The sequence below is a fragment of the Lissotriton vulgaris genome, chromosome 2_1, assembly GCF_964263255.1.
Source record: "Lissotriton vulgaris chromosome 2_1, aLisVul1.2, whole genome shotgun sequence".
NCBI lineage: Eukaryota > Metazoa > Chordata > Amphibia > Caudata > Salamandridae > Lissotriton > Lissotriton vulgaris.
In genome coordinates this window covers 203,196,140-203,211,118 of record NC_141687.1, presented here as the reverse complement: position 1 = coordinate 203,211,118, position 14,979 = coordinate 203,196,140, and the positions used below count along the sequence as shown (strand labels likewise).

Genomic DNA, 14,979 nt, shown 5'->3' with positions numbered 1-14,979 from the left:
CTGAGATATTTTGTTCCTTGCCGTTTAATGCCTTGGGTGTGAGGGACCTAAAGGTGTAGATGTGCTATGTGACGGTCAATGGACCATGTAAGGGTAAAAACAGGTAGAAGTCCCAAACAGAATTTTTTTAATGAATATGGCTTTCAACCTGGCTAAAAAGTAAAAGTGCTGCACTCCTGAAAAAAATGCGTCAGGATCTTGCGCTCACCTTCATGTGGTCGACATGTTTCTTGCCTATGTGTCAGGGTGATCTAGTGACAATTCATCAGCGCCTAAAATAACAAATCTATCTACACTATTAGTGGTGTTCTGGTTAATAAACCACTGTAAGCACCTCAAATGTGGTACCTGTAAATGTGGTGGCCAACCCAAAATCGATTGGTAACTCGCACCAACAACTCCCAACAGGTAAAGCCACCCGTTGAAATGAGAGATTCTAGCACAGAGTGATACTAATTCCCCTCAGCAAGTGGTTGTCTTGGGTGTTTAGTGATCCTGGGTTAAATAGCCCATTGGCTACTACCCCTCACTCTCCTAAATGAACTATTTAGGCGATCTTCTGATACTGAGACTACAGATTTTGACAGTTCAAGAGAAAGAGTGGACAAAGAGGGTCCTGCCACGAAAACCAAGGAGCAAAGACTAATTTGGCGCCAACCCTCCCAGCCTGACTGCTGCCCCTAACAATCGCTGGAGAAGCAGACTCTTTCTGCTGGTGTGCAGTGTTCAGGGAAACTATAGGGCTTCCAGTGCTTTGCCCGTTACCTGAAGGAACTCCCTTGTAGTAGAGAAGCTACTCCCCTGCATCCGCTGGCACCAAAGACGCAAGGTGCGGTCCACCGAGTTGCCAATCTACGGCCATCCGGATGCAGCAGCTCCCCAGGAAGAGGACCATGCAATCCTGAATGTCCGGTCTGTCTCCCCACGAGTGGGAGGACACCAGGGCATACCGGAGTCGCACAGGATCAATACCCGAGTTCCGGACCCCTTGCAGCAGCCAAGGCTTGTTGTTCCCAGACAGGACACCAACGTCGAGGGATACCGACCTGCACATCGAGGGACTTCAGGGAGAGTGGGACTCACATTGTGAGTGTCCCAGCTTTTCTGTTTATCCCTCCTGCTGAAGCAAAAACCAAGATGTGAGTCTGTGACCGTTGCCACCCGATGCCTCAAAGCACCTATGCACCCGTACGCCAGAGTCCAAGGGAGGTGAGGGTGTCAACAGGGTTCCCCAGATCTACAAGAGCTAATCCTATGCTTGCGTTTGCCCAGACTGGACTTCCAGTCACTGCCTGCAGCCTTCTTCTGCAGGCCCCCTCTAATCCAAGAGACTCCTGCACTGGAATCTGATTCCAAAATACACCACCGCACCGAGCCCCACATCCCGAGTAGAAGTGGATCAAGGGTATCCCTGTGTGCCTGAGGATCTCAAGGGTCTCCCCCAGACTGGCCTCCCAGTCCCAGCTTGCAGCCTCTTTGTAACTGGACTGTTCTCTCATTGAAGTGAATGGGACACCTTACGCCGTGACACACCTCTGCACCCGGGTGCCCCAGAACTCCCAGAGGTGACAGGTTGATGGGGCCTTGGGCCTTGTCCCATACTCCCCTTAAGTGCTGATGAACAGTCCTGTAAGTGGTTGTCAAGTGCCCGAATGCAATGCATGTTTTTTCTTCATAGGATAGCATTGCCGATCCAGAAAAACACGGTCTATTTTCGGGAACTGAAAAAATTCATAGCTGAAAACTACTTACCCGATTCCAATGACCTTGGTATCTAAATGTTTATAAAAGTGCTTGTTATTTGTATACATTTTTGTCGGATTTCTTTGAGTGGGTGTCTCATTTACTGCCTTTGTATGTGTGATGCTTAGCACTATCCTCTGATCTGCCTAACTGCTTACCCACACTACCACAGAAGAGAGCATTAGGGGTGTCATTTGTGCCTCTATTATTCCTTTGGGGGTTGCCTCTCTGCACATTGTACCTAATTTTGGTGCACTATATCCAGAGCCAGCTTTCTACAACACTTAAAGAGCATCTCCACCCCCAGCAAGCAGTGAGGTGACTGGCTGTGTGGTTGTAGCAGTATAATGTTTGTTCAGGTCTATAAGCCTTTTTTGCCTCCACCACTGTGGGGTATTTGCACACTGATCGCCTGTCCACATTCTCCTCAGTACTCAATGAGTGGGCTCCCTTGCCTTCTCCTCCCTTGTGGGATACGTGTGTGTTGGGTGTCAGTATACACTACACAATCTTTGACATGAGTGACAGGTGTTGAACGGAGCTCAATGTGCTTGACTGCACTGATTGGTGGGTTTTACAGTTGTTTTCCTTTTTGCACGAAGGGCATGTTGAGAACTCTTGATTAGAGACACCCTTTTCAGACATATGTGCACCTGACGTTTTGGTACCCCTAGTACCCCTGGTGCTTGCTGCTTTTACATCTGCCCCATTTGAAAACTGTGATCCAGTTGGGTCCTTATCTTGTCTCACTGCAATTATGTTCCGACTGGACTGTTGCTACTGGATTCCTGGTGGGTATTGGAACTCACCCGCTGTTTTGTGTTCGTGGGTCTTTGGGGGGAGCATTAGTTTCAAGCCACATTTGTGTGCACCCATATCTATGTATTTAGGTCTGACCTTGATGTAGGTCAGCAGATCACTTTACTTATGAGATATCAAGGCTGATATAGGATGCATTCTTGGTAAGCAATAAAGCAATAAAGGAATTGTGCAGAAAAAGAGAATTTTAATCGCCATTCAGTGAAGTATAGTTTGACAGAGTGTGATTTTAGATCTTGTCAGAAGATACATGGCTCTGGGTTACATCTTGTACAGCCGGGAATGGGGTTCTAAAGCCTCAGGACTAGGTGTGAGAAGGCTTGCTTAGATGTTGTCCCTTATTTGTATTTGGGTATTCTTTTCTTTGGGTTTCGTTTTCAAACACATGAGCTTCACTTATTCCTTCAGTTAAAAGGGTAATCTGTTAAGGATCATTTTACCAGCTATGCATGCCAACTTAAAGTTGATACTTGCCTCAAGCGTAAACCAGTGGAATTGTTTTAGGATGGGCTTGATATAATGGTCCATTTTTTGGGGGGCCGCCTGTAAAGAGTCATGTGGGCCACAAGAAGGAACAGTAGATTTGGGAAGGTGTGGCAGTTCTGCATTATTTCCACCCAAATGAATGAGAGATTGAACTGTGTTCAATGAATGCCAGAAACTTCAAATTAATACGTATAAACTTGAGTGTTTTTTCTTTTGCCTCTGAAAATTGGAATTGCTTTTGATTTAGCTAAAAATGTATTTTAGGAGCCTTTTTTGGTTCTTATTATTACCCAATTTTTATATATTTTTTAACAAAATGTATGGTGCTATTCCAAATAATTCTTATCCTCAAGTGATAATTGTGTTTTTGACCCTCATTTTATCGTCCTCGGTTTTCTGTTCCAAAATAAACTATACCTTTTGTATTGTGTACTGTAAAATGTCAGCTGCTAATGTTATTAAGAACTTCTGCATAGCATGGGTTAGACTCACCCTCCGTGTGGAACCCCATTGAGCTGCTGGGGGGTCAGATGGGGAATTGTCCTCTTAAACCCCACTGTTGCATTGAAAGCAGAGTTATGACGTTCTCCTTTACTGCAAAGTTCCCCATTATTCCAAAGGAAATGCAGTGGCAGGTGAAATGCGCAAGGTTTTGTTTTAATACAGTTTAACATATTTACAGGAGAAATGGTGGTGAGAGTAGCATTGTTATGCGTGTAATCTCAAATGCCAACTTTATTGAGGTGACCTCATTGGAAATAAAGATAGACTTCAATGAGCCTCCTTATCACTGTAATGTTTAGATTTCAAATTTACAAAGACATGTAAGCCAGTTAACATAAAGATGCAATTGACTTGGTTTGCATCTTCTGAATACGTTTGTGTTTCGCTATAATGTTCTGTAGATGGGAGTCTCTATGAATTTTTATCTATATTTGCTCATGCCTAAGTACTGGTCTGTTAAGGATTTGAAGGATTACCCTGGAGATGTTACCGGGATTATTAAAATCCCAGAAGTTGAGGTACTACTGCAAGCAGCATAGGTGGTTGTGGCACCCTTGTGTGTGTTTGTTCTTTGTGTGGTTATGCACAGTCCATTGAGCTTTTGATTACCCATGGTGACAATGTATTACTTTGGACCGTTGTATAACAGTTGTCTACATTACTGGTGTCTCCTTGCATGTTTTTACATTACCCCCCAGAATCCCAGGCTCTCCACTGCCACTCCAAGGCTGGATTTCATGTGATTCAATCCGATTTTCTTTTTTCGTAGGACCCAACTAAAATACCTTCTTGGTTGAAAATCAACAAAAACTACTATCCAGATTTCATCATCCGGGACCCTAAGGTAAATGACACAGTGGAATGTTCTGTGTTGAAAGGTAATCTAGTAGTCTAATATACCATTAAAATCCTCTGTATATTCACTGTAGTAATCTTTGACCACATGAGGACTTAAAAATGGATTGGGGTTCATAGATTAAAGTAACAGTATTAAGGCTTTACCTGTGATCCCTTCCTACTGGATCAAAAGGGCGTGCACTTAACCTGTTGCAAAGAAGATACATTGTCAGTGCGTATAATGCTTTGGCTTATCTTCTGCAGAGTAGCATTTTCATTCCTTGCATCTTCTTATGAATAAAGATGTGTGTGCATCATGCTTGAAAATACATTAAACGGTCGTGGCCTACAACTGGAGGCTTTTGCTACTAGAGAGGTTGTTGCAGCTGTATCCCTGCTTTGAGCATCCTTTGCATTGCAATGACACATGGCTTTCAGGTAAGCAGTACACCATGTTTCAGATGGTGGCCAAGCAGTGTTATTCCACTGTGGTTTCAAGTTAACCATACATTCTTTACTGGATGTTTCCAGTGGTGCCACTCCTGCTGTTCCAAACAAATTCACAGTTAGTTGGAGAGCCAATACCTATGTTCTGTTTTTGAAATGACTGTGAGACCCTGCGAGAAGGGGACATAAATTAAATAAGCCCTTTGTACATTCATAAGCTAAGCTATGGGCATGTAATGCACATGTTTTGGGGAAAGGAATTGCCTACATGAAAGCAGTGTTGTGCATCAGGTGTGGCTTAAAACCTATGCCCCATGGCTGAACTGTTACCTGTGCAGTTCCCTTGCTGAACCACTGCATCTGAACCTGCACTGTGAAAATGATAATATTGAAAATGAGGTTGAAGATGGAGGAGAGGTTTTGAGACGAGTAGTGTCAGTTGTGAGGATTTGGCTTCTTTTGTGATTGAAATGGTATATGAAATAGACGTTCAAAGATATGGGACCTAAAGCTGGATTACATGACTAGGTTTATCCAGACACAAATATTACAGAAGATCGTATCACGTCTCAAATGTAAAAAAAAAAACCTTCTTTAGAGAATACTAGTTTTTCACTCTTCAGTAAAGTTGCATTTATCATTCCCACTCTAACATGTAAGAAAAATAGGTCCCTTGTTTAGAAGAGACCAGTGCTGCATGCTGCACCCACTGAAACAAATGTCACTTTTTAGAGGAGCTCATCTGCCACGTGCTACATCTGGCATCCTCTTGATGCACCTTTTAAGGTCATTGCAACCTCTTTTTACTGAATGAGTGTACATTCAAGCTAGTACACTTGATGTCTTTGTGGTTGTGTTTATTCTTCCTGTACGTGTATGTATTCATTGCAATGGTTCTAGGGAGTTCATTCCAAGGTCTGGGTTTTGTGTGCAGAAAATTGACATCAATAAATCAGTCATTTGTTAGTTTATTAACTAAATCTAGGGAATAGTGTTAGATCCTAAAATATGAATGAGGTACACCCTCCAGTATTCCAGGCACTGAATTCTAGCACCACAATGAATGGCGTGGCACAAGAAACTGGACTGCAGTGCTTGACATACATAACATTTAAAACAAAAGTTTTAAGGCTTCATTCAACAAAGAATTGATTAAAATAGATGCATTATCTGTCAGTGCAGTCTCTATTAACCTTTTATGTGGTTCACAACATGAGTCGACTTAGCCTCCATTGCCTCTAAATCGTCTTTGCATTGAAACCCCAAGGTCTTCAAGGCTGTTCTAAATGGTATACAGTTGTTATCCTTGTGGAAATGGATAGATCATTTGACGAGTTTTCTTTTGAAGGCATATCCTGAATAAGTTTCACATTTTTAATGTGCAGTTATCCTGCAGGTGAACAGAGGGCTATAACTTGCTATCATCTTACACCCTTATACATACGAACCCTTGATATATATGTATATATAGATTTTCTTTCACTTACATCAACTATGTCATCTGGCTGAGAGGACCTGTTACTTACAGAAAGTCATCCCCATGACTTAATTGCAGTCATAAGATTGCTGTAGCTGAAGGCCACTTTTATAACTCATCAGTGGACATTTCATTGACCTTTATTAGCTTGGCTCTTGCTGTTGTCTTTATACATGCTTAGATATATCTTAACTGTTTTTGATGTAGCACAAAAGGCACATGGCAGGAGTGTCTAACAAACATTTTAATTGAATTGAAGAGGCGTCTGAAGACTGATATTATCTTCTTTTTTGGTGCTATAATGTTCCAGAAGTTTACCAACATTTCTGTCTGCATTGATTGTTGCAGATTATTTGTTGCTTGGTTCTCATTAGTTGGCAAGTCTAAGGTAGAATGCTGATTGACTTTGGGAGAAGAACTAAGCTCAAAACATTTTATATCCAAACATTGTTCATGACTTGCCCTGTCTGAATAGGACTTTAGTAGGAGCCTCTGCTTTATTTTTCTCTAGAAAGCACCAGTATGGGAGATCACAGGAGCTGAGTTCTCAAAATCAGAAGCACACACTGCTGATGGGATCTCCATCCGCTTCCCTCGTTGCACCCGGTTCCGTGATGATAAGGACTGGAAGACAGCCACTAACCTGCACCAGTTGAAGGTGAGATGGTATTCATATACACCATGCAATAAACCCCCAACAAGCATCATCTGAGAGCTGAGCTGTGTTTACATAAGTCAGGAGAAAAGCCTCAAAGCGATAGTAGAGATGCATATGCTTTGCTGCAAGCTGCATGGGATTGTGATTGAAATCTGTAGAATGACTGAAAAATAATAATGAATTCTGACAGACCGTTGTCACAAAATATGCAGCAACTTAGAGTATTGCACTAATGCCACTATGTTTCTTTCCCTGAATATCCAACTTGCTTGAGATTTTAAACAACTTTTAGTTTTCTGAGGAAACTGACTATGCCCTTTAAAGATGCTTGAGGGTAGGGGAAATAAAATACTCTTTTCTCTTTTTGGCTGTTGCAGGGTTTTGATGTTCTTTACTTTTTAGCATTCTTCAAGTTTGATGTCTCTTCAAGGACTGGCCTGAAACAAGCCATGCTTAACAGTCTTTAAGATCTTTGAAGAACCACATCATGCGACACACCCTCAAAAGGCATGCATCCATTTCCTGCAATGATGGTATCTGGTCGGTACCTGCAGAGAGTGCTTGCTGATGCACATCAGTCAGTCTCTAATAGATTTCAGCAAGTTCTTTACTGTTTCATCGAAACTATACTATAGATCTGCTTCTAGTACAATGCACCTGGCATACAAAATGCTTCTGTTTTTTAGGTTTGGAATCAGTTTTAGCTGTTTCACCAGCCTCGGGTAGTAAAAAAAACATAAATAAAAAAATCATGTTCGTGGCATGTGGGCTGCTGAATTCATATTTTTGCATAGATCGCTGCCTAGTGTTGGGTCCGGATGATTGCAAATTGTTGTCCTGGAAAAGTCTTCGAAGTATCACGAGATAGGTGGCTCCTCCCCTGGACTACAGTGCGCATGGGCATCGACTCCATCCCCAGATTGGTTTTTTCCGCCATTGGGTTTGGATGTGTTTTGGTTCCCTCTGTCGGAATCGATAGTTGTTTAACTTACTTCGCTTGAGACCAAAAGGTCTTTAGGAACTCGCATCGGTATTGTCTTCGTTCGGGTTCGTTTGTTTCATCGGCTCCGAACCAACTCTGCCCTTCCGCGTGCTTTCGGCGCGGACGGGCCTACACGACGCTCCAACCTACTTTCATCATGGAACGAAGTCCGTTTAAACGGTGCCCGGTGTGTGCCTCGAAGTACCCACATATCGACGTGCACCCGGTGTGCAATAAGTGCTTGTCGCCGGACCACGACGAGGCCAAGTGTATGGCCTGCTCAAAGTTCCGGTCAAAAAAGACGCTCAAGCTCCGCCGAGCTGCGAGACTGCAGGCCCAGCGATCGGCACCCCCTCCAACGGACATCTTCGACGCGGAGGATGTCGGCGACGACACTATCCAGGATATCACAGAATCTAACCCGGCGTCGGAGGTCGAGGAAGACTACGACGCGGAAGACGAGGATTTTGAGGAAGCCGTTGAGGAGGTAGGGGACGACGACGGGCGCCCTTGCCACCGTAGAGGATAGCTCGGACGAGGAGCTTCCTCACACTGACTCCGGGGCCAGCCACCATTCTAAGGCCCAGGCCGAGGGATCACCTTCGGGCCTTCCCCAAAGTTTTGATTCCCGTCCCACGGCTCCGCCTTCCGGCCCGGCCACGGACATTGATACGGCACCACTCACGGTACAGAAACCGAAAGTGAAACCATCTGTCTCGACGCCAGACGTATCGAAACCGAAAGCGCAAGTCGCACTGGTCGGGTCGAAGACTTCGGAGGCCTCGGCGCGAAGAAATCCAAGATGGCCGTCGAGCTCAAGGGCCACGCCAAAATGGCCGACCCGTAGACTAGGGTATCGAAGCCGAAGGTAAAAACGGCCGACGCGGCTGCATCGGCGCCGAAGTTGGTCGACGCACTTGAGAGTCGCATCGATACCAAGAAGGTCGACGACCATAAGAAGGCCACGAAAAAGCGGCAGGACGACCCCAAGTCTCTCACTGCCACGCTTCCACTCGACAAGGCCAAGGGGGCTGCTACGTCAGCTCCGAAGACTGCGTCATTGGTCGCCGTCCCAAAAGAAGCTTCAGAGGACTCTCTCTCGCCGGTGCGTCCCTCCGCCTCGTTCACTAAGAAGGTCACGGAGTCCCTTCAGCGTATTAGGGAGGGGGCCGCAGCAGTCGAGCCGAAGGACACTGTGCCGCCCAAGCCTCTCCAAAAACCGGCGAAGACGCCAACGCCGATTCTGTTCACGTTGCCGCCAAAGACGGCGCCGAAGCATTTCACAGCTAAACCTGGGGCCGGAGTGCCCGTGACGTTATCTTCGATGCCGAAGGCATCGTTGGTGGTTCCAAGCCCGCGCCACCAACCGCTGGCAGAAGAAGAGCGTCGAGAAGTGATCATCGACGCCAACACAGGCAAGCTCTCTCTCCTTAAAAGGAAGATCACCCCTGAACCAGCATTGGAGCATTTCCAAATTCCACTTAAGAAAAAGATGGACTCGGCTGGTGCCTCTGCCTCTATGGAGCCTGTATCACCACAAGGCCATGAACTTTCACCCACTCATTCTAATGTAGAGGAGGGTGATGGAAACGACGAGGATGAGTATTCCTATCCAGTCTACTCGGACCCAGAAGATGTGACTGAGCCATGGTCTGCTTGTGGCGACCCTGGGGACCCGCATTCAGGGCAGGAGCCTCGGCTTTTTTCGGCAAAAACTTAACCAACAGAAGACTCTGCAGCTTTCAATGCTCTAATTGAAAGGGCGGCAGCCATTCATGACGTCGATCTCCATGCTGACCCAGTAGACGTCGATTTTCTTTTTGACACCTTTTCAGTCGCAGAAAAAACTGTAAAAACTTTGCCAATGCTAAAAGGGTTGTTGAAATATGCGCCAGAAGTCTTCAAGGAGCCCACCCGAGCAAGAGTCATTAACCCACGTATCGACCAAAAGTACAAGGCAGCGCCCACTGATCCAACGTACATCAAAGGACAGTTGCCGCTGGATTCCCTGGTTGTCTCCAATGCACGCAAAAGAGCCAACTCACAAACTACGGGTGATGCTCCTCCCCCAGACAAGGAATCAAAAGTATTTGAGGCTTCGGGGAAACGAGTTGCTGCGCAGGCAGCCAACATATGGCGCATATCCAACACACAGGCGCTACTTGCGCGTTACGACAAGGCACACTACGACACGCTAGAGACCCTTCTACAGCACTTACCAGATCAATATAAGGAAGCAGCAGAAATGTTGATACAGGAGGGGAAGCTTATCACTAATGCTTCAATTAAGTGCGCTCTGGATGTGGCTGACACCGCCTCAAGAGCAATCAACACTAGCGTTCTACTTCGTAGACATGCATGGCTCAGAATATCCGGTTTCAAACCAGACATTCAAACTACCATCTTGAACCAAACTGTCAACCTAGACCACCTGTTTGGCCCAGAAGTTGATACCACCCTCGAGAAAATGAAAAAGGACACCGACACTGCAAAGTCTATGGGTGCCTTGCAGTCCCAGCAGTTTCGGGGTGGTTCCTTTCGTCGCTCCAATGATAGAGGCACCTCGAGGGGTCAACTGTCCCAGTCGACACAATTCTATAAGAGTAACACCCAACCATCCTATACCAACAAGGGACGGGGTGGATACCGTGGCAACAACGTCAAAGGCAGAGGACGTGGTAATAACAGCTCCAGGTCCTCCACCGCCAACAAACAGTGACGCCTTGTCACTACCCCCCGATCACGCAACACCGGTCGGGGGGAGACTCCAGCAGTTCCTGCCCGTGTGGAAGTCCATCACCACGGACAGGTGGGTCAGATCTCTTATCCAATATGGTTATTGTCTGGAGCTCACGTCCACTCCACCCAACATACCCCCAAAGAGCCGTCCTATGTCCGGCGAGCACTTGCACTTGTTGCAGCAGGAAGTCAACGTCATGCTGCAAAAAGGAGCAATAGAGCTTGTGCCCCCGCAGGAAAGAGGTACAGGAGTTTACTCCCTGTACTTTCTGATTCCAAAGAAGGACGGATCCCTCAGGCCCATCCTAGACCTCAGACCTCTCAACTTTTACATTCTGTCAGAACATTTCCATATGCTCACGCTGCAGCAGGTTCTCCCACTGCTTCGGCAAGGGGACTTCCTGGCAACTCTGGACCTCAAGGATGCGTACTTTCACATTCCACTGCATCCTTCACACAGAAAGTACCTCAGGTTCACCATTCAAAACCAGCACTACCAGTTCAAGGTTTTGCCTTTTGGGGTCACCACAGCGCCCAGGGTTTTCACGAAGTGCCTAGCGACGGTGGCGGCGCATCTGAGACGTCAAAACATCCACGTCTACCCCTATCTGGACGACTGGCTCATTCAGGCGAAGTCGGCCCAGCAGTGCGCCGACCACGTGTCCCACACCATTCACCTTCTGCACGATCTGGGGTTTTCACTGAATTATCCAAAAACATCATCTGGCCCGCCCACATACGGCAGTATCTGGGTGCGACCATAAACACTCTGGCGGCCACAGCGCAGCCGAATTCAGTGAGAGTCAACAGCATTCAGTCGCTGATCCAAAGATTCAGACCTCAACACTCGCTTCCAGCACGAGTGTTCATGCAGTTGATAGGCATGATGGCCTCCTGCATCTCCATAGTCCCACACGCGAGACTACATATGCGTCCGCTTCAGGAGTGCTTAGCACGTCAGTGGACTCAGGCTCACGGGCAGTTAAAAGACCTAGTGTTGGTGAGCGGTCGGGCATACAACTCTCTGCATTGGTGGAATCCACGAAACCTTTGCAAGGGCCGACCGTTTCAAGAGCCTGTGCCGCAGATCATCCTAACAACGGACGCTTCTCTCCAGGGATGGGGAGCGCATGTACTCCAATACACGGTGCAGGGACTATGGACACTACAGCAAAGGAAGATTCACATCAATGTACTGGAACTGATGGCGATCCTCATGGCCTTAAAGGCATTCAAAGTACATCTGTGCAACAAGGTCGTGTTGATCCGGACGGACAACATGACGGCCATGTACTACATTCAGAAACCGGGGGGCACACACTCTCCGCAGCTGTCTCATCTGGCTCAGAGCATGTGGAAGTGGGCCATTCAAAGGAACATTTTCCTCATGGCAGAACATCTCCCAGGCAAGGACAATCAGATGGCGAACCTGCTCAGCAGGCACAGCCACCAAATGCACGAGTGGGAGATACATCCATCAGTACTCCAACCGTACTTCCAAAGGTGGGGTCATCCAGAGATCGACCTGTTCGCCACAAGGGAGAACGCAAAATGCCAAAGCTTCGCCGCCAGGTTCCCACACCCGCAATCGCAGGGCAATGCGATATGGATGAACTGGTCAGGCAGATTTGTGTACGCTTTTCCCCCAGCACCTCTGATACCGCTGGTGGCGCGCAAGCTCAGGCAGCACTCGTTGACTCTCATCCTAGTTGCTCCAACGTGGGCTCGCCAACCATGGTACACCACGTTTCTGGAACTTTCCGTGGTACCGCATCAAAGGCTTCGTCTCACACCCAGCCTTCTGACGCAGAGCCATGGCGACATTCAGCACCCAGATCCGCAACAGCTCAACCTGGCGATCTGGCTCCTGAAGTCCTAGAGTTTGGCTACCTCAACCTTCCCCCCAATTGCATGGACATCATTCGGGAGGCTAGAAAGCCCACTACTAGAGCATGTTACGCTGCAAAATGGAAACGGTTTGTCATCTATTGCGCAAACCACAACATTGATCCACTAGATGCTTCTATTCAGAACATCATCTGTTACCTGTTCCATCTATACAAGTGTAATCTGGCATATACTTCCATTCGCATTCACCTGTCTGCGATGGCCGCATACCTACAGAATAGACAGCACCTTTCACTTTTCAAAGTGCCTGCCATCAAGGCATTTCTGGAAGGCCACAAAAGAGTCATTCCGCCACGGACTCCACCAGCTCCTGAATGGAACCTCAATGTGGTTCTTACAAGACTGATGGGTCCTCCCTTTGAGCCACTGCATTCTTGCGAGATTCAGTTCTTGACATGGAAAGTGGCTTTCCTAGTAGCAATTACATCGCTACGGAGGGTTAGTGAACTGCAGGCCCTCACAATCCAAGAACCTTTCTTCCAAGTTCATTCAAACAGGGTAGTGCTCCGCACTAACCCTAAATTTCTACCCAAGGTTGTGTCTCAGTTCCACATCAACCAAACCATTGAGTTGCTGGTGTTCTTTCAAAATCCGGAGTCACTGGCGGAGCGGATGCTCCACACCCTTGACGTTAGACGGGCCCTAATGTATTACATTGATAGGACCAAGGATTTTAGAAAGACTAAGCAGCTTTTTGTTGCCTTTGCGCCACATCACAAAGGTAACCCTATTTCCAAGGCTGGTATTACTAGGTGGATCGTGAAATGTATTCAAATCTGCTATGCAAAGGCAAAACGCACTCTTACAATTCCACCAAGAGCCCACTCCACCAGAAAGTTGGGGGCCTCTATGGCTTTCCTTGGAAACATTCCCTTAGAGGACATATGTAGAGCAGCCACATGGTCTACCACACATACATTTACTAAGCATTACTTTGTAGACGTGCACTCCAAACAGCAGGCAGCTGTAGGGCAGGCTGTTCTCAAGACACTTTTCCAAACTGCTGCAGCTGGCACGGGCGGCCGCTGCTAATGGAGGGACTGCTATGTATTCTATGCACAGATATGAATTCAGCAGCCCACATGCCTCGAACTGCAAATGCTACTTACCAGTATGCATCTGTTCTTGGCATGTAGGGCTGCTGACATTCATATCGCCCGCCCTCCTCCCCGGTGCCTGTAGCAGCTGCAGTATTCACATATATCATAGCATGGTCATCATTCACTGAGTTCACTCCATCTTGGCCACAATGGCTAAAAACAATCTGGGGATGGAGTCGATGCCCATGCGCACTGTAGTCCAGGGGAGGAGCCACCTATCTCGTGATACTTCGAAGACTCTTCCAGGACAACAATGTGCAATCATCCGGACCCAACACTAGGCGGCGATCTATGCACAGATATGAATTTCAGCAGCCCTACATGCCAAGAACAGATGCATACTGGTAAGTAGCATTTGCAATACATACTTACATGCATACATACATAGTGAGACTTTGGATCCTCTCTCTTCAACCAGTGGTCTCTTCAGCTGTCATTTATATTGTGCTTCTGCCCACCAAAGCATACAGTGCGTGGCAGTAGGCCAAGCAACTTCATACATTGGCTTCTTTTCATTGTGAATAATGGTATTTTGCCGGATCTCACATAAACAGGGGCCCTAAGGGAAGTTAACTTGAGTGCCAGGGCTTTATTATGTTTTAGACATCCCTGTTCAAAGCCAATAGAATATTCTCTTTGTTCTAAAATAAATAGATTTTCTTATGAGGTGAATGAAAGCTGAAAAATGTGTATACTTGTACGAAGTACATGCTGCCTTATTGGAAGCACCTGAAACATTCTATAGAAATTTTAAGTTGTGATTTATTTTTTTATATGTACTACTTCTTTTGCAAGTATATGGCCACTTGATTAGTTAGGTGTATTTACAAATCCTCTGCACACGTTCAAAAGTAAATACATAAAATTACATTAAATATCACAATGATGCTTGTCTTTATATTTTCAGATGTCTTTAATTCAAGATCTTCAAGTCCTTCTTAGCTAAAACACGTTTTTCGTTGCAGTTACAAGGGATTACCCTGCGATTTCTTCAGGGGTGAGGTCAGTTTCAAGTAGTCTCTTAATTCCAGTGATAATTCCGACCCGGACGGGGTTACTCTAAGTACTGCTCCTGGAGAGATAGGCCAATTAGTCTCGTGTCGGGAGAGCTAAATATGCTTCCAAATATAAGGGAGTTTCTTTTAGAAGAGCTGCCCAATCCGGCAGTATTAGGTAGAACCCTTAGGAGCTCCAGGCCATGGCGTGTTCACCTTTCAAATCAGCAGACTGTAACAGCGACAAAACATGTGTTTTGTTAAGAAGGCTTAAAGATCTTGAA

At 46.3% G+C, this 14,979-nt stretch overlaps 1 protein-coding gene across 2 annotated transcripts in view; it reads left to right on the top strand.

Moving 5' to 3' along the window:
* LIG3 (DNA ligase 3) overlaps positions 1 to 14,979 on the top strand; it is a 254,312-nt gene that overhangs the window by 150,124 nt on the left and 89,209 nt on the right. For both annotated transcript variants that reach the window (XM_086954719.1, XM_086954721.1), the window contains exons 16-17: positions 4,322 to 4,396; positions 6,825 to 6,971. In XM_086954719.1, the coding sequence (XP_086810845.1) occupies positions 4,322 to 4,396; positions 6,825 to 6,971 (222 nt within the window). The remainder of the gene's footprint in view (positions 1 to 4,321; positions 4,397 to 6,824; positions 6,972 to 14,979) is intronic.